This window comes from Tyto alba, unplaced genomic scaffold, assembly GCF_018691265.1.
Source record: "Tyto alba isolate M040663 unplaced genomic scaffold, T.alba_DEE_v4.0 Super-Scaffold_40, whole genome shotgun sequence".
Lineage (NCBI taxonomy): Eukaryota > Metazoa > Chordata > Aves > Strigiformes > Tytonidae > Tyto > Tyto alba.
Genome location: NW_024881316.1, coordinates 12612147 through 12637329, shown reverse-complemented (window position 1 = coordinate 12637329; position 25183 = coordinate 12612147). Strand labels below are relative to the sequence as shown.

The 25183-nt window shown below is 36.6% G+C and overlaps 1 protein-coding gene across 4 annotated transcripts in view; it reads left to right on the top strand.

Annotated features, from left to right (window-relative positions):
* The window catches only part of LOC104358626 (cytochrome b5 reductase 4), a 38523-nt gene extending 15020 nt beyond the window's left edge, over positions 1-23503 (top strand). For 3 of the 4 annotated variants that reach the window (XM_042803332.1, XM_042803331.1, XM_042803334.1), the window contains 11 exons: positions 859-913; positions 2471-2528; positions 2632-2725; positions 3294-3326; positions 3983-4105; positions 12890-13030; positions 14216-14368; positions 14999-15149; positions 20295-20381; positions 21838-22002; positions 22885-23503. In XM_042803332.1, the coding sequence (XP_042659266.1) occupies positions 859-913; positions 2471-2528; positions 2632-2725; positions 3294-3326; positions 3983-4105; positions 12890-13030; positions 14216-14368; positions 14999-15149; positions 20295-20381; positions 21838-22002; positions 22885-22939 (1115 nt within the window). In that variant the 3' untranslated portion in view covers positions 22940-23503. The remainder of the gene's footprint in view (positions 1-858; positions 914-2470; positions 2529-2631; positions 2726-3293; positions 3327-3982; positions 4106-12889; positions 13031-14215; positions 14369-14998; positions 15150-20294; positions 20382-21837; positions 22003-22884) is intronic. The other variant, XM_042803333.1, reaches the window with a different exon arrangement.
* The last annotated feature ends 1680 nt before the right edge of the window (positions 23504-25183 follow it).

Genomic DNA, 25183 nt, shown 5'->3' with positions numbered 1-25183 from the left:
CCATCACTTACCAACTGTTATCTTAGACCTCTGCCTAACCGTTGTCCAGAAAAACTACTGTTCATGTGGTGTTACAAATTGTATTACATTTCAGTCTGTGTAGCTTCCTCCATCGTGATTCTATGTAACTGCCTTGTATTAAAATTTATGAAGTATTGCAGTTGTTTTTATCTGTCATCTCTGCTTAAGTTTTTGCCAAATATGTTCAGTTTCTGTTAGGCCAGAGATTAGTACGGTTGGCATTTTCAGACTGACCAAATGTTGCCTCCCAGCAAAAGCTTTTTCAGACTGTTTCATGTTTAATAATTAAAGTGAGTAGCTGAATTCTGTGAAAATGCCTAGCAAAGTCAAAGTAGGGAGATTAAGGCTGATATCTTTGCTTAACTGAGTGATGGGAAATTTTACTTGTGAATTAGGTTAGACCAGATGTCCCAAATTTAATTTGTTCATCTGAATAATTGCATAAACAGGTAGTTTGGTTAAAGGAGATTTGCTCAGATAACCTTTTTTTCATACTTCGCTATCACAAGGTGTGAGAGCACAAGCTGTTAACAGATAAAACTGGGACCAAGCTACATGTATCAGAAGTGCTGCACACACAGGTTCTGTGGTAGATGGAGCTCTTAATTTCTGAAGCAGAACTTCATGTTCTAGGAGCCTGCTCTCCAAAAAGAAAGTGCTGGATAAAAACAAAATTTAAAAAGTACATGGGTACTTCTGGCTGCCTGTTGAAATAAAGCCACTAAATATTGTGGAGGGGTATTTAGAACATTCAGTTTCAAAATAACAAACTGTCTCTGCTTGTTTTCTGTTAAGCGAGCATCACAGCAAATATTTTAATGACTCTACTTTTTGTAGGTATGCTTCCTGAGAAGAAGGCACTGGGTGCTTCTGCTAAAGATTTAACTCCAAGGTAAACCCTTGTCTTTCATTGTCTGTTGAACATTCTATTTAATAATTTTGTGCAGTTCTTAGTAAATGCAGGCAACTTTTTCCATGGTTAGTTCTTGATATTTTAGCTAAATGAGTATATTTCATTACCATCCTCTTATAAGTAGGAAAGTCTCAACTCAGATTTAAACAACATGTCAGAGGTCATCAACTGTATTGGCAGATGATGATGCAAGGTTCTCAGCTTGCTCTGTTGGTTTCTAACACTTGCTTCATATACAAATGTGTGGCTTATATTTGCAGCCTCCTCAGCCTTGATTTTTGAAAAAAATGTGGGAAAGTGATTCCAACTGGGCTGATTACTTTTTTCACTTTAGTTAATTTGTCCATAAACCTATGATGTGCCTTGGAAAAGTATTTCATTTCAAGCTGGAATATGTTAAGATGTTATAGCTGTATTCACGTTTCTACAATATGCAAAGCAAAGCAGGCCCTAAAATCCCACTGTGACATGCCTGCTGTTGTCACTGAGGTATAATTTTACTTCGTGATTCCCTGAGTTGCCAAAGTTCAGTTTCTCACTTTCTATCAAAATCTGTGAATGTGTAATCTCTGGGCTAGTTACATGCAATCATAAAAACTACTGTGGCTCGTGAACAACTGGAACGTGGCTTATCTTCAAGAGTGCTCCCCAGCCTTCCTGCCTTTCTTCCCCATGTGTGTCTGGCATGTTCTGGTGTGTGACTGGAAGGTGTACAGCCTAGAATGTGTTGGCTGTCAGGAGTGTCTGCTGGACGAGACATCCTCCCTCTCTGCCGCCTTTTCTGGTCCAAGGGTCCAAACAGTTGACAGGTTAGAACATTGGGGAAGGGAGATGAGAGGGGCTAACCTTGTTGTGGGGACAGGTTTGTTTTTCACTTGCTAGGATTGCAACTTGCAAGATGCTTGAGTCAGGTGTGAATTACAGATGTGGGATCCAGGACTGAGATTCAGATGTATGGTCCCTGTGAAAAGGGCTAGAGAAAGGAATAGCTTTTCTGGGCTTGGGTGGGTAAATTACTTCTTGGAAAGTGTAAGGACATATAAACAATTAGCATTTGAAGGCTTTCTGCTTCTTACCTTACACTGGATTTATTACAAGGTTTGGGCAGCTTGGGAACATAGGAATGTGAAATCTTGATTTGGGGAGTTGAAGGGAAATTGCAGCTTTGTGCTATGTGCATGGTAACTAAAACTCTTGGAAGCCACTCTGGCTATTTAATATTTTTTGTTTGTAGTCAAGGATTTTAATCATCTTGTTAGGAAGGTTCCTGTGCTGCAAAGAGGATGCATGTGCTTTTTAAGTAAAACCAATACCATATAATTTCATCTACAGTGTGCTGACTATCAGGATGCATAATTAGACTGTTCTTATTTTAACAGTCTTTTCAAAGTTATTGTCTCTGGACTTAAAAAATAGTAAATAACGCATTTGGCTTGTAAATTCATGAGGGATGTTCTGCTTGAAAACTGCTAGTTAAATATATATTCGTATGCCCAAAGTATATATTTTTTCTTTACTGTAGTTTTTGCTTTACAGTTATGACTGGTTCCAAACAGACAGTTTGATCACTATTGTCATATATACTAAGCAGAAGGTAAGTGTATTATATGAAAGGGAGAATGACGAGATCCAGTTGTGATCCAGCTTGAATTCTGGAAGAACTTTATTAATTTTATTTTTTCCTTTGCCCGTGAAAGGATATGAACACAGAGTTGGTGATAGTTGACTGTCAAGACAAACAATTAAGAGGAGAGATCATCGTGGATGACCACTCATATCTTATAGAAGTTGGTAGGTACTGTAATTTTGCATTTGAAAATACTGAATTTTCATTCTTCTTTATTAAAAACCTCTCATCAGATCATATGCATTTTACCAATTAATATTTTATACCTCTTTCATTAAAGATGATTACTTTAAAGTACCTTGATGTAAAAGAACTGCACTGTTTATTAACTCACATCTTCATTTGTTTAGTATGTATTTTTTACATGTGGAATAAAGTGTAGTAGGAAATTGTAAAAGTTGTGTAAAATTTTTCTTCAAGTGTATTTTCAGTGGTTACTAAAATGCCCGTATTCATAAAGGGCAGGTGGAATGATTTAGATAAATGCAGATTGGTAGCTTTACATGAGCCATTGTTAAAAGTAATGGGAAAAATTATGTCTTTCTTAATGTTATGTATTAGGCCTGCAGAACTCACTGGAACTGTTAGGATGAAAGTGAAATTTCAGGGCTGCATAACGATGCAGAAGTTTCTAGGGTCATTAGTTCACTCGGTATTCCTAGCCTTAAATTGTATATATAATAACTAGAATGTAATTTTGGTTTTGCCTAAAATAGAGTTTGTTTATTTTAGATTTGGATCATGGAGTTCAAGAAGACATGACTGGTAAGTTCTGTTTCTTGCAGCACTTCTGTATCCCTTCTAATATCAGTACGTGGAACTTCAATTTATTTTTCTGACTTGTCAGATGCTTTACAGTTTTGCTTACCACAAGGTTCTGACACAATCAAATCAAACCATAACTGAATAATTTTTTTTTTTTTCAGTTGTGGCATTTGGGCTGGTGAAAGTTGATGGTGCTCTGATTCTTCTGAGTATGACTAAATGTTAAAATAATTAGAAGTTAGTTCTGTTGTGTATTTGTAAACTGTTCTTTGCTTAGACCGGGCTTTTCCTGGTTTTAATTATTCATTCAAATAGCTTTGAAAAGAAAGGAAGTCATAATTCGTGGTAGTTACCAATTTCCAGTAAATGAGGAGTCTGAATTCATGAGCATTCTTTTTCACCAGAGAGTCTGTGAAGATTTTCACTGTGTTTTTAGTAAATAAGATACACTAGTTATGCATATTAAGTTAGTGCTTGTTGTTTTAAAGAGATAGCTGGAAGTACATTTAATTTGATATTTTAATTTAACGGATTAATTCTGTGTGTTTTCAAATGACTAATTCTTCTAAAATTTCATTATAATGGAGGAGTAAAATTTTTTTTTTTTTGCACAGAATATAAATAAAAGTAACAGTGTGAAACCTTTTCTCTTTTAGTAACTATTGCTGAGAAAGTTGGGAAAGTACAGATTACTTTAAAGAAAAAGGATAACATTCATTGGAAAATGCTGGGACAACCCTTGGAGTGTCATAATACATTTATCAAATGCACAGACAGAGGTAACCAGTTTCATGGCCATGCTACCAGCTGTTTTAAGACTTTTTGGAGCTTGTTAGTTCTATTTTGTTTCTCTGGGATTTTCTTTTTCTATAGTCATACCTTCATTTCTTTCAGGAATGTTGCCTGGTCTTGTTGAAAGCCTCTCAGAAATTCTTGAAAGGGTTCAGCTTAGAGATATTATTTTGTTTTGCTTTGGTTTATTGGTTTGTTTTGTCTCACAGTGGAATTACGGGTCTTCCAGGCTTGTGGAAAGAATGGAAGAACCTAGTAGGGGAAGGTGAGGACTGCTTGAGCGTTGTTCCATTTCATGGCTCCCTGTGTGCTTAATATCCTTTCTGTCCATATGAAAACCTCAGTAGACCCTGAGGAGATAGTGCATGGCCTTGTGTCAATCATTATTGGAGTAACTGTAGTGAAGGTACAAAAACCCCAACTTCTAACTGTTACTGCAGATGTAACATCTCTCAACACTGTAATGTTGTTCCAGCATGCCCCATCTTTGTAACTTGAGCTATGATTAAGTAAGGCACTTCAAGCCATGTGTCGGTATCAAAGCCAGCTCTGAACAAGCTGATGGGTCTGCAAGAAGCAGTAGATGTTACGTATGAGTTCATGAACTTGATGCAGCACCCAAGTACATTATCTTGATCGCTGTGCTTTTTTTTTTTTTTATTAACAGCAAAATTAAAAATTTCTGCACAACTATGCTGTGTAATACAGGCATACTCCTCTGTTACTGCAACTGTACTGTTTCTCAAAAGCCCTCTTGGCCCTTTTTCTAATAATGCTCAGAAGTTGGCTGTTTGCTGTTATTCTGCCTTATTATGTGTGAAAGCAAAGACATACATTTTTAAGAGCTAATTAAACGTTGATCACTGTGTTGTACACCTCTTACTGGCTCTCAGTTAATATTACTTAGGCCTTTAAAGTTGAGAGATTGCTGTGGTACAAAAATGAAAATGGACTGCGTAAAAGCACATCTCTTTAGCTACCTCTAGGTTATATAGAATGTAATTTTCCTTATGAATTTTAGAAACTGTTGAGTCATCCACTTTAGATTTTTCAAGATAATCCTCTATATTTAAGGGGATACAGCCTGAACTAATACATTGTCCATTGTCCATTGCTCATTGCTCATTTCTGTCTCCTTACCGCTTTTCATGATTATGAAAGACAAAATGAGAAAATAACCTGAAAGGACAAGAGGTGTGGAATATAGTGGCCTTATAGATCCTTTACAAATGAAGAAGATGAGGATGACTGGATGTAGTTGGCAAAAAAACAAATTGAGTATTAGTAGCCAATGCTTCCTAGTTTATTATTCGGTGTTTTTTTCCAAGAAGTCAATCTCCAGCATAGCATCTGTCCTGTTATGCAGAGGAGAAATGTTGTAGGTATTGAATTACTGTATTATGTATCACTGACTGACTGACTGAGTTCAGATCAGTTTAAATTGAACCTCCAGAAAACTTGAGGTAAAGAGCTTGCTGGGCCTGAGTTTCTTCAGTTTCCTGATTACAGAGGTGAGGAATCTAGCAAATATGTTGGTATCCTTACTCCTGAAACTTTTGTTCTGCAGGTTTTTTTAACTTTAAAAGCCCAGAATTTAAAATTGAACATACCAGAATGTTTATAGAGGAAGAATGTTCAGGCTTGAGTATCTTTCCTTATTCCAACCCTGTGATTTCAGCTCAGCCATAAAATCTATGTGTTGGAGGCTTCTGTTTGCTTAATTTAGTCTTAAGTAGGTGCTTTCAGTTTGTGCTTAAAATTGTGTCCCCTTTCTCTAAATTGCACAGGTTTCAATTTTGCTTCTAATTCTGTGGGAACAAAGTAATGTTATGTGTGGAGAAACTCCTACCTCATGCAGTGTGAATACAGAAATAGTAATTAACAACTCCAGATAATCTCCTTGTCTCTATTAGGTATGCAGTTGGTTTTGTACGCAAAACTACTTTTTCTGAAGCAAAATAACTTTATTCTGGAAATAAGTAAGTGCCTATGGGAGCACTGATGTTTAATTCTTCAGATTTTTCTTCTCTTTGTGTTTTTCTGTAGTATTTTCTTGTGTATAAATCATTTCAAACATTTCCATGGTATTGAAAGCACAGGGAGAAGAGATGGATAATTAAGGAAGGATTGACACTTGAAAACTTTGCTTGATTTTTATGTTGTTGTTATTACTTGTTCACATGACAGCATTTATGAATGGAAGTTTGTAAAGGGGGGGGAGGGGCAATGACCACTACACCACCTGCACCCCCCCAAACCATTGTACTTTTAAGTTATTTAATCTTTATTTTTAGAGCAGCCAGTTCTAAATTCTACAAAAAAAGTGATTAAGCTCTTCAGACATAATGCAAAGATGATACTGGAAGCCTATGATAGCTTTATGCTATGAAGATACAATAAGCATAAGCCCCTACATTTTTCTTCCTCTTACACTGGGAAAATCATACTCTCTGATAAATTGCTGATGGACTCAAATTCCTGCTGAGTTTAGGCTAACATCTTGGCCAGTGTATCTCTTAAGTGGGAGGAAAAACCCAAAATCATGGAATTTCCTCAAAGTTGAGGGGGATTTTTAAAAAATTTTAATGTGATTTCAGGGAACTACAGTGTATTTTAAGATGCATCAGTAGATTCAGCAGAACATTCAATACCACTTCTGCTCCTTAAGAAGGATTAAGGGCTTTATTTTCCAGAGGAATAATTATTTATACCTGACAGTATTGCATAAAAAGCACAACTCAATATAATTAGATTGTCAGTGTAGGGAAGTTGGTGACATTACTCTTAGCTAGCTGTTATGAAACTGGTCATTAGGAAGTATAAACAAAAAGTAATGGTCATAGTGCCAGCATCCTGTGAAATTGAAATGCAGTATTAAAAAAGCAAGGCAGAACTTTGCCATTTAAAAGAACTACACAGCATAGTGATAGATTGCAGTTTTTCTCTTCGGTATTAAGATATGATTTTATTGTAGGTGGCTTTTCTGGTAAATAAGATATGGAAGCCCAATGACGAGGGGATAGGTTGTAATCACCACTGCATATCATGCTTCTGTGTCAAGGTGGAATTGCAGCCCAGTCTTGGAGGTTACAGGCAAGGACTCTAATGCTGTTACCTAGACCTGCAGTTTATCAAAGATTGTTTAAAAAGACACCAACTGGAAAAATACTTGAAAATTAGCTTTTCCTGTGGAATTATTTAATATAAAATTTAAGTTAAATTTCAGCTACCTTGGTTCATCTTAGTTGGTAAGACCAGATCTTTTGGCTTTGGTTTTCTTTATTAGTGTGCTAGTTGATTTTGTGGAAAAACTGAATTCTGCCAAATTTTTAAATACCAAGGCCTTCACCACTGACCACTTAAATAAAATTTCATTGTTGAGTATAAATCTGTTTATGATGTCCCATCAAAAGGCTTCTTGCTCTGAATGAGATACAAAAACATTGCATGTACATAAAAAAGCAGTTTTGTGTATCTAAATATCTAAGGCTTTTATTTTTGACTTGTGAATAGCTGTACAACTGTAGCTGTGGTCAACAGAAAGTGAAACTTGGAATTACTTGAATTAATAACTTTTTGCATATTTTCTGATTTCTTAGGAGCTTTAGCCAATAGAATAAGCAGCTGATGTTGGGGCTGTATGTGTTAATACCAACTATCTTTATCCTGAAATTTGTTTCTACATGTTTCTACAAAGTAAAAATGAAATTTAAGTCAAAAACTAAGTACTTAGCATGCCAGTTCAGAAAATGTTTTAGAATGACTGTATATAAAAGCAGCAGCCATATGCAGGTGAAAAATTACATGTTAGTAGGGATGATTTATGGGAGTGTGGGTGTGTATTTTTTCCTCTGGAGAATAAATTCTACTTCTGCCTTCTGAAAATGATTCTGAACTTCCACTCAGAGCCCTGTTTTTGAAACTAACCTGATAATCCATTTCTTTGTGTAGCTACTGGCAGTTGTGTGCAACTATTGGCAGATGTTTATTGGGTTCAGTAAAGAATCAAAATGGTGTTGCCTGTAAGGACTGAAATGGGATGTAATTTCATAGTTTGGTGCAGTGGTTTTAGTCTATGTTAAGTGGAAGATCATAGTCGTCTTTTTTTTTTTTTTTTTTTTTATGTTAGAGGTAATAGAAGAGAGCAGAACGCTGATGCAGCACTCCAAGGTATATAAACCAGACTTATGCAGTGCCAGTGTGGTATTTGTTGCGTAACCAGGAAGAGTTTAGAAGGTGTTGATTCAGTGGAAACTTTATTTTGGGAAGGGAGGAAGACCATCTGGGAGGAACATGGCTGACCTCTTTGGATAATAGGAGCTAGCTTGTTAGATCTAGTAATTAACAGAAGCGTTTGAAGGTAGTGATAAATTGATGGTCAGCATTAAGGGTTCATGGTTGTTTTAATTCCAAGACTGGGCTACTTCCAGGAGTGATAGGCAGCCATCTTCCTTCAGCTGTGTGGTCTAATCTCCATTATGTTGGTACTGACAGTACTTGAGGTTCCATAATCAAGCAACCCAAACAAAATAAGGAATAGCTTTCATCTGGTTTACGGACAATATTATGTGCATGCTGGGGGTGGGATGGAACTCCTTTATGAGAGATGGAGGGGCAGTGGAGGATGGGGCTTCTGTGCTTTGAGACTGTATCCCAGGCAAACAGGCTAATGTTGCTGCTGTAGCATATTACTAGGATTATGGCTAACAAGTAAGAGGAAGTTAAAATTGTCACTGAAGTCCTATCACTGAAGAAAAGCAGGAAACATCATTCAAGGACAAAAATCTTAAAATCCCTTTCATAACAAGGAAGAACACATTAGGCAAAAGGATTGTAATCTCCAAAAGGTATCGTTATCTGTACAGCAGTTTTTGTTAGTAAAACTCATTTTGTATTCATATGAATCAAGGTGTTGTAGTAGTTGTTTCCAGCAGAGAAGAAACTTCAGCTTAGAGAGCGGCGTCTCCAGCCTGTGGTTGTATTTGGTTTACGTGGCAAGGTTTTCGTAGCGGGGGGACTGCAGAGATGGCTTCTCTGAGAAGAGATCAGGAGCTGTTATGCTGACACTTGATGTCTGCATATAGTTTGATCAAAGCTAATCTCCTCCCTAATTACTTTCTCTACTTTGAAAATTAGGATTTGCTGCTGGGGACTTGCACCATGCTCCAGAATTGAGAGAACAGTGCCTTTTGCTTATGTATAGTAGCAAATCATATATCTTTATCATCTGACAGTTAACTTGGCTTCATGGGTTGCTAAAAGCAGTTGTTCTCTTTCAGCTTGCTACTAGAGGCTCAAGGTTTCAACCTTGTTGAAAGGCTTTTCTACATTGCCAATTATTTTTGCTTGTGTCTCCATATTTTATTGGAACCACTGATAATGAACTAGTTCTAGTTAATATAACAAAGAGGACAACCTAAACTAGGAGTTTGCTTAGACCTAGAAAGGTTTCTGTTTTCAAAAGTCTGAGATAATCAGAACAAAAGTTCTATATGACAAAATAAAAAGAAAAAGGAAGAGGTAAAGGTTAGTTCATTACATATGCAAAAAGTTGGAATTTGTCAGGTTGGAAAGGTCAGAACATAGACAGGAAACAGTGAACCAGGTGATGAATCAGTTTTTTAAATACTCTCTCTGCTCCCAAATATCGGGAAGATGATTAGCTGTGGCGGTGTTGTGGGCTGTATTACCAACCTCTCATATCCTTTCAAGTAATTATTAAGTCTGCAGAATTGACAGCAATCTTAGCATATTTATTTGTATACCATACTTTGCAGTATGTAGAATGTTAGAAAAGCAAATTACAACAAACTTCTTATAAAATTTCTTTCATATAGCTGGAGAGCTGCTGATGTTTTGCTTTACTTTAAGATTGGTATGAAATGGAATTACTGCCTTTAATTTTTCAGGGCTGTAGGCATTCTTTTGGTGTATCTGAAATGTGTGCTCATTCAGAATAAGCAGTATGTAGGATGTTAGATGACAAACGTGACACAATAGTAAGGAAGATTTATTTCATGTCAAGGGCTTTACATCATGTCTGTACAGGGATTTATAGTGGCTAATTCATTGGTAGGTATTTGAATAATTTAAGAAAACAAGTGCATGCAGAAAAATGCCATGTCCACCTACATGTACACTTACATCAGATTTTTTGGCAGTCCATCCCTGTTCAAAGGAGAATCGGCATGTGATTAAACTGAGGAAGTAAAAAAGCATCTGCTGCTGCAGTGGCAAAATACAAAAGTTCAAGGTGCTTCTACTTCTAAAACGTAAAGAAATATCGGAGTCACAGATTAATTTAGTTGAAAGGGACTTCTGGAAGTCATGTGGTCTAACCTCCTGCTCAAAGCTGCCTGGTCAAGGTTTGAATATCTCCAAGGACAGAGACTGTCTGGGCAGCCTGCCCCAGTGTTGGACCAGACCACTGTCATGGTGGTGCCTAGTTGGAATTTCCTGAGTTGCAGTTTGTGTGTGTCCTTTGCATCCTGTTTCACAAGTAGCTCAGCTGATTAAAATAGTGACATATTTTTCAGTAACATGAGAAAAAGAGAGGGGAGGAAATGTTGCTTCACTGAAATTGCAATTCAGTGCAGAATGTGTCATTAGAAGGGTGTCATGATCAAGTATTCTCATGTATGAACCTGTCAAATTTTGAGAGACTTTATGTGAAAATATTCACTTGGACTGATTACAAATTTTACCTTGAAAATGGTAAATTACATGGGATTATTGTAGGGAAGAGGCTTTTTCTCTCTGCCTTGGTTGGTTGGTTGTTTTGGTTTGGTTGGTTCGTTTTGTTTGTTGGGGTTGTTTTTTTTTTTTTGTTACTCTTTGCTGGGCTGAGCTTCCAGAATCTTATTGCCCATGAAACTTCCCTTGCGTTAGAGAGTTGTTTAGGCAGTGTGGTATCATCACACTGATATTTCAGGTTAGAGCTAGAATACTGCAGTGCTGAAAAAAAGGCTCAGGGGAAAAATGCTCTTCTAATGGTAGAAGAGGAAAAATGTCTTCTTCATCTGGTCATCTTCAAATTACACTTCTGGTTTTGTTATCTAGATTTCTTCAATATGCTGTCACTTGCCTTATGCAGCAATTGTTATTCCCATTGATATTTTAGACATCTGGGACACTTGTTCTCAAATAGTCAAGTACTAACCTAGGGTGTCAATGGTGACTGGCCTATATCAGTTAATAGAATTTTGTAGTTGAGAGTTGAGGAATACCTTCCTATATTTGACATTTGTTGCTTTCCACAGTGAAAGCTATTAAGTGGTTGTTTTTGCATCCCTGCCTTTTTTTTGAAGTACTTCCTTGCTGCTTTACCCCGGCTTACCTTCTGCAGTCTCTGGCTGTAATCAGCAGGGCATAGCCCTCTATTTTGCTGTGTTTTCAAAACCTCTCTTAGACCATGAAGCGATGTAATGATGTCGATTACATAGATCAGGATGGCTGCTTAGTTCAAATGGGTGCAGGTCTGGCCAGCCTTACTCTGAGTGCTTTGCCACAGACATCATTTCCAGTATAAGTGATCAGTCATTGCCCCTGCTGTAGCAGAGGCAGAGTAAATGGCTTATCTTGCTGTGAGCCTGTTTCAGGTATAGGGAAAACACATTACTTTAAGGTTTCATAAGATATTGGTGAAACTGTTGCAGTTTATTTCCCCATTGTCCCTGAACAAAGCTAAATATTCAGTATTCCAGGGTGTTCCTTCCTTCCCTTTTCCCCACTGCCCTTTTTTTTTTTAATCCTCATTGCTAATAGCAATATACAAGGGGTTTTTTTTAAATAGGTATTCTGATTAGTAGTGTTCTTTCCCTGATTTCTTCCTCATTTTTCTGAAAAATTTTGATGAAAACGCAGACCTTGCATAGAAATTTTTAAAAATTTTCTTTTAATTATTTATTTTTTTTCAGTTACCTTTTATCAGCTGTTTAGTCGATGCAGAGGTTGAAAAGCACTGTATTTGTAACCCATGTCCTTGCCTCCAAAACAGCTCTATGAACAAAAATTTGTGCTGTACGTATGACCTTACAGTTGATTTAAGGAAGCATGTGAACATATATATAACTGGAGTTTGTAATTTCTAGTTAGCCAAAAGGCACCAATTAATGTCTAAAATGTTTATTGATAATGCCAAAGTGTGTGTTGCCTACTTAGGCACAGGTGTTAGTTTCATTTTACATGTGTGTAAGCACTTAAGTATTGATACTGTGTACTTGAAAAATTGTGCAAAGCTGTATCAGCAATGCTCCTTGTGCTAATAGCAGTGAGAACTGCAACAGCACGTGGTGGTCAGCTCTGTAAATATGTGGAATGATGGCTGGGTTTAGGTGGTCTGTTACTGAGGACTGTGGTGGTGTGCCTTGCTTGCATTTCATCTGCATTACCCAAACTGTACTTAGTCTGCATATATGTATTCATGCTGTAGTCGTATGGTGAATTTAGTGCAGGTGGAATGTAGTATGGGGGCAGGAGGTGGGGGGGTGTGGTGTGTTCTGCTTTCTGATAGTATTTGATGGTTTTCTACTTCTTCCCACTCAGAGCTGATCACTCACAGCTCGTCTGTTATGAGCCTAATGTAAGGCTATAAATGAGTCTTTAGCCCCAAATTAGAAAAATAATTGTAAGTAATTATACAAGAAGCATCTGTTTATAGTCTTTTTATAACTGTATATAGATAAATACATACCTTTTATCTCTTATTAGAAGATGTATAAGAATAGAAAGACAGATTGAGAATTAAGTGACAAGTAAGACCATGTTTTTAGGACTGTTCTACAGAAAATGCAAGTTGGTTTCTAAGACGGAAGTTACCCACGACACCAAGCTTTTGTGTTTAATGTTGCCTCAGAGCACACATCTGCGTGTTCCCACCGGACAACATGTTTACCTCAAACAAATCATTGCAGGTAAGAAAAATGGAGAGTGTAGCCATGGATATATTAACATAAATCCCTTTTCATAGCCTTGGGAGAATGCCAAGTCCATGGCCACTAATTCCCTAGTTGCAGTTAGAAAGTCTCTGCTTTCAGGATCACATTCAGTGCTTAATAATGAACTGACTGGATTAATATTGCTGGAAAGCTAACTATCAGGGTGGCTGGTGTTTACTGTTGACTTTCTTGGCTCTTCTTTCAACTCTCCCTTTAAAACATTCTCTCTGATGACATAGTGCTGTTCATCTTTGAACAGGGGAAGCTCGCTCTGTATGTGTTATGTATGATAGTTCCTTCTAGTTTGCAGTTCTTTTGGCATGCAGAAGTTAATGTTGCAATTCTGCGTTTTTTTTTTTTTTTCTTTTTTTAGTTCTTCTGAGTGATTTATAGCAGTCATGGTAACACTGCATTACACTCCAGCTGCACGGTATTAATGATAGCATGAGGTTGTGAGAGGAATGAATCTTAAAAAGCATTGTTTAAGCAGTATTCCTCAAAATTTTATGAAATGTGAACTTAAATAAAATGGGAGGTCAGAGAAATACCCGTTTTATTTTTTTGAGGGTACTTTTAAAAATTTGCATATTAATGATTTTGCTGGTCACTACTTGCATTGCACTATGCATGGTTGAGAGATTTCTCAGAAGAATTTTTAAATATCCTTTAACTGCAAACTGTTTTGTCCTCTTCCTACCTAATTCTTTGCCGGTGTCCAACTCTTACAATCTTTCTTTATATCAGTATACAATAGCTTTTAGAAATGGTAGTGGAAGAAAATACAATCATGCAGTACTATAAATCTGCTATTTCAGTTTAGAAAAAATCAAGCTGTGGTACTTAAATGCAAATGTTTAGATTTTCATGTTCTTTGGGGATGACTCTAGATCTTTTCTTATGGTGTTTTGAATTGCTAAGTAGTGTAGAAAAAACGCACTGTACTGTGGCCTGGAGATTTTAATTGGAAGTGGAAGACTACTGTGATAAGAATTGGTGCAGTGGAAAGTAACATACTTGTGTAAAAGCATGTGATGGTGTTATTTTTATGGGATGTAGAGTATTTGTTTAACGTTTGTTTAATATGGTATTTGTTTGCAGTAAATTTGCTGGCTGTAGAGTACTTCTCATATTATTTCAGCTACCTTTTTTTCTTCTGTCTAGGGACAGAGGTAGTAAAACCATACACACCTGTATTGCCTTTCTTGTCACTGGATTTCAAAGAACCATCTCGCCAGGATGGTGCATGTATTTATTTAATGATTAAAATTTATTCCTGTGGACTGTTCACACAGGCACTTGACCACCTGCAGATTGGTAAGTGTATGTTAGGGGTTTGTGTGTTTGGTTTTGCATCAATTGCTTTAGCTTTTCAGATTCACTGTCTGGGTATTGTGATGTTCTTATTGTTTACCTACTTATACATTAGGACATACTTATAACTTTTTTCTTTTTTTGTTAAAAACCTTATTTTCCATGCCCTGAATGTGTACAGGCTTATTCTCACAGTAACTAGGAGCTGTCCATTACATAAAGGTCTCCTGACTGGTCTCCCAAATGTGTTCATGTTTCACTGTTCAGATATGCCAACTGTATCATATGTTATAGTTGATCACTTTGTATATACTCTTAGAACAACTTTTTGTACTTTTAAATAAAGAAAGCTAGGTCTGTTTTATTAGATTTTAGATGCACTTTTGTTTAACAGTGACTTTGCAAATGTTTGTGTACTCATATAGTGTGAAATCCATCAAGACAAGGCATTTCAGTTGAACATCTGTTGTTTTAACAGGAATGATCCATGTGTGAAATGTATAGTACCTTTCTGAAAAAATCTCTAATACCCCAAAGATTAAGGCAATAGGAAAAGGCCTGTAAAAAATCAGAATGCTAATTAGCTTGTTTTCATCTCACTGACGTTTACTTTTTTTTTTTTTTTTTATAAAGGAGACTATATTTCTGTTAGCAATCCTGAAGGTAACTTCAAGAAGTCACAGGTTCAAACTTCAGAAGATCTCTTTTTATTGGCGGCAGGCACAGGCTTCACACCAATGGTTAAGCTGCTGAACTGTGCTCTGACTGAAGTCAGTTGCCTCCGGTATGCACGCTTCTTATGATTTAACCGCAAGCTAGAGTAATACATAGGAAAGATGAAACATAGTGGGCAAGCTTCAGTGTTAATAAAACAGTTAACAAAATAAAATGGTATGAAAGCATTTTTTTTCAACTTATGCCAAAAGCTGGCATGCTTTTAGGAAGAACCTGTCAGAGTCTTAGGGAACTTACACATATTTGGTTATTGGTTACAATCAACAAAATGGACTGATTTGCATTTTCGATTTGAGTTGTGGTACAAATGAGCCCAAGTAGAAAGTCTGAGAGGTGTGGATTGTTTTTTTGTTTGTTTGGGGGTTTTTGAGTGTTTGTTTTGGGGTTTTTGTTTTGTTTTTTTGCTTGGTTGTTTGGGTTTTTTGTTTAAACTAGCTTTGCGTTTGGGTGCCTTTTTTTAGCATTGAAATATTTCAATGTAGATAGTGTTTTTTGGACTGAGGAGGCTTACAGCTGTTTAGTTATGGCTTCTCTTTAATCTGTTAAATAGCTAGCATACTTCATACTTTTATATTGTTTTCACCTGCTAAGTAACAGTAACATGTTTTTACCAGATGGATTTCAGTTTTCATCAAAGTATGACTTACATAAGCATGGCATTAAGTATATTCAGATACGTAAAAAGGTGTGTATTGCATATGCATTGTGTACTCCTCTTGTAAAATCTACAGAAGGAAGCATTACTTGTTCTTGGTCAAGTGAACAGGTTGTTTTGACCCCTTAAGTCCTTCAGAACCCCAGAACTAGTACTTCTGCTGGATGTGATAGGCCATTTAGAACTGTAAGAGCTCAACTTTACAAGGAAATGCAGAGAGTTACTGTAAGGGCATACTTTGATAGAGGTGATGTGTGCTTGCATTGCTTTTAGCAAAAATCTTCCTCTAGAATCACATCTTGCAGAATTTCTTAGCAGATTACATTTTTGTCAATGTGAACTATTGTCATTTGGGAGAGTATAAAAATGAAAAAATATACCTGAACTGGATTTGGTGCAGAGGACAGTTCAACAGACTTGCTGCTGTTTTCCTGTACCTTTGAATCTGGACTCAGGAGATAAATTTCTAATACTGAGTTTTATTCAATATAAGCACGGGATGTTTTGGTTCATTATGCTGACATAAAGCAAATTTTGAGACAACATAGATTAATTGGACACTAGTCTTCATAGTAAAGCTAAAAATGATGACATAGTCTGCAGAAGTGTGTTTCTAGGAAAAAAAAAAAATCTAAACCCAGACATTTTTCTTGTATTGTTTATTGTTCAGCAATTACATATAATCCTATTCTGTGAGCAGAGAGACTGTGTACTGTTTGGCTCTTCCAAAGCATCCTGTATTGTCATTAGTGAATAACAAGTGGTTGGCTGGCTTTGTGAATCCAAAATGTAAATCTGTGATCTGGCAAATGCTTGGGAAGCACTACTAAGTGAACTTGGAATTAATCTTTTTTTTTTTTTTTTTTTTTTTTCATCTTGAGGGGAAAATTAGTATGTCAGGTAAAGGTAGTTGTGATAACATGAAGGCAAAACTAAGGAGAGCATAGTAAGAAATGCAAATCTCAACATTTTGTCCATAACCAGAATAAATGGGGTAGATGAAGTGTGTAAGACTACTACTGCACAGATAGTGTTTACTCTGTCCTTGAAAGATGACCAGAGTGGCTTATTTTAATTCTGTTCAGCACAATTTCTTATGGGAACTCAATGCTTACAGTTAGCTTAGGATGCAACAACATCTGTTTTCTTACTAGTCAAAGTAAATTAATTTTTCCTTCTCACCGTGGAGGCTTGTTAGGCACTGGAATGACTTGATCTGGTACCAGTTCTGTTTATATGCAGACACTTAAAGCTCTGTTTTTCTGACTGCTCTAGGCAACTTAGTTTCTTGGCCTTATATTTGCTCTTTAACCCTCGCTTTCTCTTTTGGGAAAATATTACAAGAGTGTCTTTAATAAATATGTGTGTGTAAATATATATATGCATTTATATATACTGTTTATATAAATGAGATTATATATATAAACAATATAATTTGCATGAAATTACGTTACTGTGAAAAATAATGATTGCTGCAAACTTGGACTGCGCACGCTAGAACCCGAATTGCAGAAAGTTGAGGAAGGAAGAGAACGACTGACTTGTCACCTGAGGGCGCAGAAGCAGCCTCTGTCTGTAGTGCTGGGCCAGCGCTGCTGAATCTCTGGGGCTGCACTGTGAAAGCTGGAGAAACCACAGCTTCCTTAGGCAGCGTTTGCTGTGATGTAGTAGGCTTGGATCGTTGGATCTCCATGCTTACTGTCTAGCCAAAGTGTCCCTATTATCTTTCAAGTCTGTTGTTTCTTGCCTGTGGTAAATGTGGAAAACAATTTGTTCTCTTCCTGTCTTCAGTATCCTTTTGTGCATGAAATCATAATACTCTTCCTTCAGCCTTGTTTCTTCTCTTACAGACCAAACTGTATTTGGCTAAAGTATTGATTTACCAAGAATATCTACCTCTATGCTGCTTTTTAAGATGAGATTTTTGCTCCTTTTTACTGGGGGTGTGTAACTTCAATCAGGTAGATATGTTTTTAAAGAAGACTGAGGCACAAAGACACTAAACACTAGGTAGAGGGCTAGCACTCTTCTCAAGTAAGTATAGGATGCTTGCAGTCTATTCTTGATTCTCTTTCATAGTTATATCTTCTTTTGTCTCCAGCCTTTAATTCCTAAATTCCTACTCCATTATCATACTCACTCTTAATATAGTGTCTCACTTTTAATATAGTGTCCCACTTCAGTCAGCCTCATTTTGAAGGTGATTTTGTAACTTTTTCTATCTTCTCTTCCTCTGTGTTAAAATCCTCTGACTTCTCTCTCTGTACAGCTTTCCATAAGACCTTGAATACCAGTTGAGTTTATTAAAATCTACATCCCTTGAAGTAGTTTCCCATATGTTAGATTCTCCCTATTTCCTTACAAAGGGCTGATGAAGTTTCTTATTTGTTATCTAAACTCATCATCTTTAACTAATGTCATCATTTTCTAAACCAGCTCTTCTGTACTGGTAAGGATCATATCTAAATCTCCACCTCTTCCTTTTAGCTGTTTCCTCCCTCGTTTCTAGCAAAACTGTTACCAGTTCATTCCAAGTCTTGGTGTCTTCTCTTTATAGTGCTGGGTACTGAGCAGTACTGGAGCAGATACATTTATTTACACTGGGGAGTATCAGTAAGGGTGTGTCAAAGCATTGTTCTCCAAATAACCAATTTATACCTTTGTGCCCAATGAACAAAACACATGGCTTTCCTATGCACTTTTTATTGACTTTTTTCCCCACCCGAGACACACCTGATGCTGTGGTGTGCCGTACCAGCTTTGACAGTACTAGATTCTTGAAGTGAGCTTTATTTTCCATGTTTTCAGGGAAGTGGGCCCTGGGAAGTATGTAAGGAACCTAGATTTTTGACACATGCTAGTTTCTGAATAAGATGATTTTAGTATTTAAAGATGCAGCATAGCTGATTTGCGGCTAATTTCTTCTATAGAAGGCACGTTTTCCAAAGCTTGTATGTTGTAATTCATTTTGAGTTGTAATGCATCTGGAACTTTTTTCTCTCAATAACACTACTGATGATTTGTATTATATACAACAGTCATACCTCAGTTTTTTATTTTGGCAGCAGAAAATGAACTTGCTTCTCATAACTAGAAGTTGATCTCTTACCTTTGGCATCTAATGTAGCTTGTAAGAGATTTCCTAGTATCTTGAAATGCTACCAAACTGCAGAAGGGAAAAGGTTAGAAGTCAGAAAAATGTGCTGTCTTCAGACTGGGAGAATACAGGCTTTTAAATTGCAGTTGAAGAGCAGCTGGAGATGATGAACTCTCCACAGAAGCCCTAGGATGTGTGATATGCATGTGTGAAAGATGGCTCTCTGCAAGGTACAGAGGAGGAGGTGATGGCAATTAACGCTTTCAGCGCAGCATCACATAAACACTCTGTGTCTAGCGGGCGTCTCTTAGAAGCGAGGTCGGCCACATGTGAAAGGGGCACTGGGCAGTGGAGTGCCCTGTTATGGAACGGGAATTGCAGGGCTGTGTGGTGTGCAGGACCAGCAGGCTTAGCCGACAGGTACCCATGTGGTTCTGCACATGTTTCTGTGCCAGGATCCCAGTGCTCCCTCTTCCTGCAAGTCGGGCACTGAACTCGCTTCTGGCACCGCAGCAACGTGTGCTCTCTGCTCAGAGCTGTGCCTGAGGAGGAAAAATAACAGTCACTGAAAGCCTTGTGGGGTGCAGGTCAGGAACTGCTTGTATTTAACAGCACATCATCTGTTGTGTATCAGTTGTCCCCAGGGGATTAGTCTGTCCTTAGCAATAAAGGAGAAGTTAGGTTTATGTGGCTTCATCAAATGGTAAATTCTGTTTTGTAGAGTCATTTTTTTTGGTGTGTTTTACCTCCACTGTAGCATAAAAATCTGAAGAGATAATAGCACTGACCTTAATGACAGTTCACATAAAATAAATGCTCTATTTGGCAAATATAGCACTTGTAAACAGTAGCTTTCCAGGTAAATAGATTTTATAAATCAACAACTAAAGTAGGAATAGATGCCGTGGTACAGAGCTGTAGTTTGCTCTTCAAGTTATGAGTTAATTTTCTATGTGTTTAGATTCCATCTTTGTGAAATTAATATTGGCATAACCTTCTTGAAATTCCAGTTTCACCTGCACAAGCTGGTGTATGTAATATCAAAAAAGGTATGCCAAGTTAATCTACCAGCTATTAATTGAAGTAGTTGTGCTCAAACAATATTGATAAACCACTAGATAAAACTTGACAAGCTATATTGTAATTTCAGTCAGGTTACTAACTTCAAGAGACTTTATTTTTCTTAGGAAGAAGTTGCAACCACAAGCAGGGTTATGACATTTAGAAGAGAGGTCACAAGTTCAACAGATTTGCAGGTACAACGAGAAAGAAACTATATATGGTTAGTGGCAAAAAGATTTGAGGATTGCAGAGTTGCACAAAAACAAACAAACAAACAATATAAGTTAGAGGCTTCTGAATAATGCAGAATGTTCTGATTTTTTAACATGTTTCAAATACAGAAACAATCTGCAGTTTATTTGTTATTTATTTATTTTAAGGACAGTGAAGCTGATCTTCTTCAACAAAACAGAAGATGACATACTTTGGAGAAACCAACTGGAGCAATTAGCTCTTAAAGATGAAAGGTATTTAAATGTATTGTGGACAAGTTGTACCATCCCAGTATTTAAATGTATTGTGGACAAGTTGTACCATCCCAGTATATAGGAGACCAAATCTTGGGGCTTAGAGGAACTGTACAACTTTGGCACAAAGACAGATCCTGATTCTGGAAACTCATAGCTAAGAATTTAATGAGACCTAGGGAGTGGAAGGAGATGTGCTTATATTGGTCACAGACGCATAGCAGCACACTATGTCATTATATTTTGTAGGTCCCACAGGAAGCTAGGGATTTGATTTGACAGCATTTAGTAGATGTTTATTGGAGATGATATGTTAGATGAGAATATTGTTAAGACTCTCTGAGAAGCTTTTTGAAGGTGAAGAAAATTAGCCTTAACAAGAGAAAATACAGATATGTAAAGAGAAGCATGGAAGTGATGAAGGATAGGGTACGCTGGGAACAACGTTCTGAGTTTAGAGAAGTCTTGAAAAGTCTCTTTGGTGTTACTTAGTTGAGAAAATGTTTATCTGGAAATTCAAAGTTTAAATTAGGCCTGTTACTTTTGTATTTACTTACTGTCTAGTTGTTCCGTTGTTTTGGGTTTTTTTGGCTTTTTTTTTTTTTTCTCTCAGTTACAATGTAATTGCAGGTTAGAATTGCACTAGTGCACATGTAATGTCAACTTAGTTTGGCCATAGTTCTGTCAGAAGGTATAGGAATATCAGGTTGCCTTTTAATTTCAATACCCTTGCTTTTGTCACTAGATAAATTGTCACTGCCTAGATTTTGCATGCTAGAAGTACATTTTGTTTATGCTTCCTTAAGTCTTAGTGGAAATTGTATGAACAAATGAAATTCACTTGTTCCTTTACAACATTCAAGTGAAGAATCAGTGTTATTTCATAACCTGGTGATGTCTGGCACATTCAAAGCTTCATAGTCTAGACATTGTGCAAATTTGCAGTAAAAACCCTTTTTTCCCTTTCAATAGGAGCCTCAGATACACAACTGCTTGGATTTTACTCAATTACTACTCTGTTAGTGAGTTTTTGAAACCATTTACAGTATCTTCTCATTAGTGAAATTGTACTGACATTTTCACAAGTTTGGCTAAGCATTCTTATTTCACTGCTTGCGTATTGAGCTACACCAATGTTTGTATAAATGAATAACGGAACAGTGAAATCTGTGCTTTAGTATCTTAATTCATACCAGCTGTTTTTATTTGTAAGGTGAAATATACAGCTACATTTTTTAAGACTGAATGATTGGGTTAAATAATTAAATACACAATACTGGAGGTGATTTGATTGACTTTATTGGTAGGAACAACTCAATGTCTGTGAGATCTGATACTGTGTAGTGGGAGCTGAACACAACAGGAAAGGTAATCATAGTGTCTCAGTCACTACCATTTTGTGTGGCACATTTCTTAATCAGAGGCAATGTTTATGAAATATTCTTCTGCTTACCAGGTTTGAGGTTCAATTCATTCTTTCACAACCAACAAAGGACTGGGTGGGTAAACAAGGGAAGATTTCTTCATCTCTTCTCTCTGAGTCTGTGAAAAGAAGCAAAAAAGACTCCAAAGTGCTTATCTGCATCTGTGGTCCGACACCTTTTACAGAACAGGGAGTACAGTGAGTATTGTAAATGATGAACTCAAGAACAAGGAATTTTTAAAACTTTGATCACCTAACCAGCTGTAGTGTTGTAAGGCTGTTTTTGAAAGACTACGGTTTTCTGCTTTGCAAGAAAACGTAAGAAAAAAGTAAAAAACCACCTGGCATCATACTTGAGGAGTATATTTAGTGTGTAGCTAAGTAAATATCAGCAATATGTAAATTTCATGAGCTCTCATAAGTTGTCCAAAATTTTCTAAGGGCATCTCTTTAACAATGACCTTTTTTCCCCAAGGTTTAAATGCTGCTTTTACTTTGATGTTCATAGAAAAGTTGCTATAACAGGAAATAAGATTTCTGTGTTGGTGTTAGCTTGACAAATTAAGTTATAAAAAGTAAAATTCAAAGCAGTTATTCTATCACAAGCAATTCTCTCAGATTTTTTTTTTTAATGCATTTATTTATGTCTGTATCTAATACTTTCCTTATTTTATATGCCATATATTTAAAAATAAAAGGTCCTCTACGTTTCTCTTGCCCTGCTTCAAAATATTGAATCAATATGGACAACACTTGCATTTTTGCAGCCCTACTGAAGTCAGGTGCATGGATCTAATGGAGGGTTGAATTGGTTAATAATTATGCTACCTCTTGAGAAATCTGAGCTAATTCAAAGAACTGTATTTATTTTTAGAGATTTTTTCAGTACTTTAAGAGATCGTGTAGTACATATGAGCTCCTGGGCATAAATTGTTCTCTAAATGCATTTGCAAAGGTAAACTTGATTGTGTATGTCTGAATAAAAACAAGATAGTGGCACTGAAGTTATGCTTCAGCTGTGTCTGTGGTGGGGTTTGGGTTACAAATATTAATATTACCAACTTGATTTCTGACTTTCAGATACCTGAAGGATCTTGGATACTCCCAAGAAGAGATACATGCTTTTACCGCATAAACTGTTATGAGGATATCCATGTTTGTTTGTATAATGAATTTTATTTATTTTCCTTCATGAATTTAAATAAGTGAATGGCGATTTTGTAAGACTTGAAATTTCACTCTTGGTACCAAACTGTTTCTTGGAAGAAATATATCTTTGAAAAAAATTTATACTGTGTTTTATCTTGGTTTTGTAAATATTTTTGCTAATACTTAAGTCATCCAGGGTATTAATTTATTGTAAAGGTAAGCAAAAATGTATAGTATACATTATGTAAGATATTTCATGTTGTTGGTTCATGAGACTTCTTAAATTTATGACAAGCACTGATTTAGGTTTTGATTTGAAAAACTTATTATTTCTTACTGTAAAAAGTCTTAAGAGCAATACCATCTGAAATTAAATATTGCACTGTAACTCAGGTAACCGGTCATTGAAAATGTTCTTTTTCATGTGATATCTTTATTTGACTTGCAAGTGATTCAGATACATTTTTGGCTTTGTAAGCAAAGAATAAAAGTACCTTTGGTAAAATATAAAATTGATGTCATATAATTAAAAAATAATAATTTTACATTACTTCATGCATTTTTGTAAATTTTTTGTATTTTCAGTTTATCGTGTCGTACAGAAGGGTTTGCACAAGCTCAGGACACCAGCTGAGAACTCAGAACAGTGTCACAGAGTCTGTCTCCCACAAAACTTTGGTTGTGACCTTACTGGTATCAGGCATCCTTTATCATGAGACATTCTGAGGGTAAAAACGTGACAGCTGGTGGCCTGCAGACACCTGAGTAAGGACCACCGAAGCACCTAAATATATTTGGCAGGTTGCAGTAGTATTAAAGGAGGTTATTTGAACCAGTGGGGATATTTTACTCCATTATTAAAAGAGTGTTATCATGAGGCAGCAATCTGCTATCTAAGAGTAGTTTGGAGAAACAAGCAGCAAAGCAGCTTACCCCCCTTCTAGATTTTGTCAGTAATATCTGTAGGCATTGTTTCATATGACATCTAGTACTGTTTACATCCTCCTGTTGTGTTGAATACATATTTCTCTGAAGAAGAAGCCAGACTTCCCGTTATGGCATTAATACTTCAGCATTCTTGAAAAATGTTTTAATAATTCCCTTTAAAAAGGTTAAATTGCTATCTGACAGTGACTGGCTGTGCTAAACTGAGCTGTCAGCTCTTCAGTGCCCTCTCATTTATTGGACTTGAAGTTAAAAAAGGATCTGATTGTCAGTCATTGCCCATAGGTTACAAGTTACTTCAGAAGAGACAGTGGTACTGTCATCATTTTGTCATCTAGAAGCATCTAAATGTTTTCAGTTATAATTTTGCAATGCATTATTTGTAGAGATTTGTATTACAAAGGTCTAAACAGGTTTCTCTTCCACTGAGCAGAAGCATCAGTGCTATCCTGGAAAAAACAACGCTCTCATTTAATTTTATTATTTTTTCCGTGACAAACACAAGATTAATGTGGTGATTTCAAAAACTGCATCTTGGTGTTAATGACTAAACCTTACATATTCTGTAGGATACTGAGGAATTTCTCATGTTCCCATCACCCAAGATCTGATGGGATGGTCTCCTGGGTAAAAGAATTTCATTTAATGCCTCACTCTCGGAATTTTTGGTTTTAACAGGTTATTTTGCCCTTTGTGCTTTGATTGTCCTTATCTGCCTTTATCCAAAAGGACAGAAGAAAGAAAATAAAAGTGTTTTGGATAAGTAACTGTTGTGACACAGTACATCAGTGACTTTGTCCTTTGCATTAGGACATAGGTCAAATGTGTCAGTAGATGATGAGTTCTCAAAGGCTTCATGCAGTCCAGGTGGTGATCATGGATGTGTTACTTCAGAGTGGGTCTAGAACCTTGTGAAGTCTGCAGTTAGGGTGCATCCACTTTAGTTTCTGAAATTTTGTTTCCAATCTGGAGTACTATTAGTAATTGCTGTTTGTAGTTGCAGCTTGAAGTACATTGTGCTCTTGGAGGTTTTAGGACTGTCATCCTGAAGCAAGGAAGACCGTGACACGATGGGTTATGTTCAATGTCGTAAGGCATGTGGATCTTAAATATCTTAAATATGAAGCAAGGAAAGCAACAAAATGGGTAGCTGCCCTTGCTAGTCCAACAAGATGCTGAGTGCAGATGTGTTCTGCTGTGGTGGTTCTTCCAGGTCAGATCTTCATGGGGTTGGAGTAAACTTTGTGGATCTTGGACTGCCTCTGTCCAAGGGAAGAGAGGAATC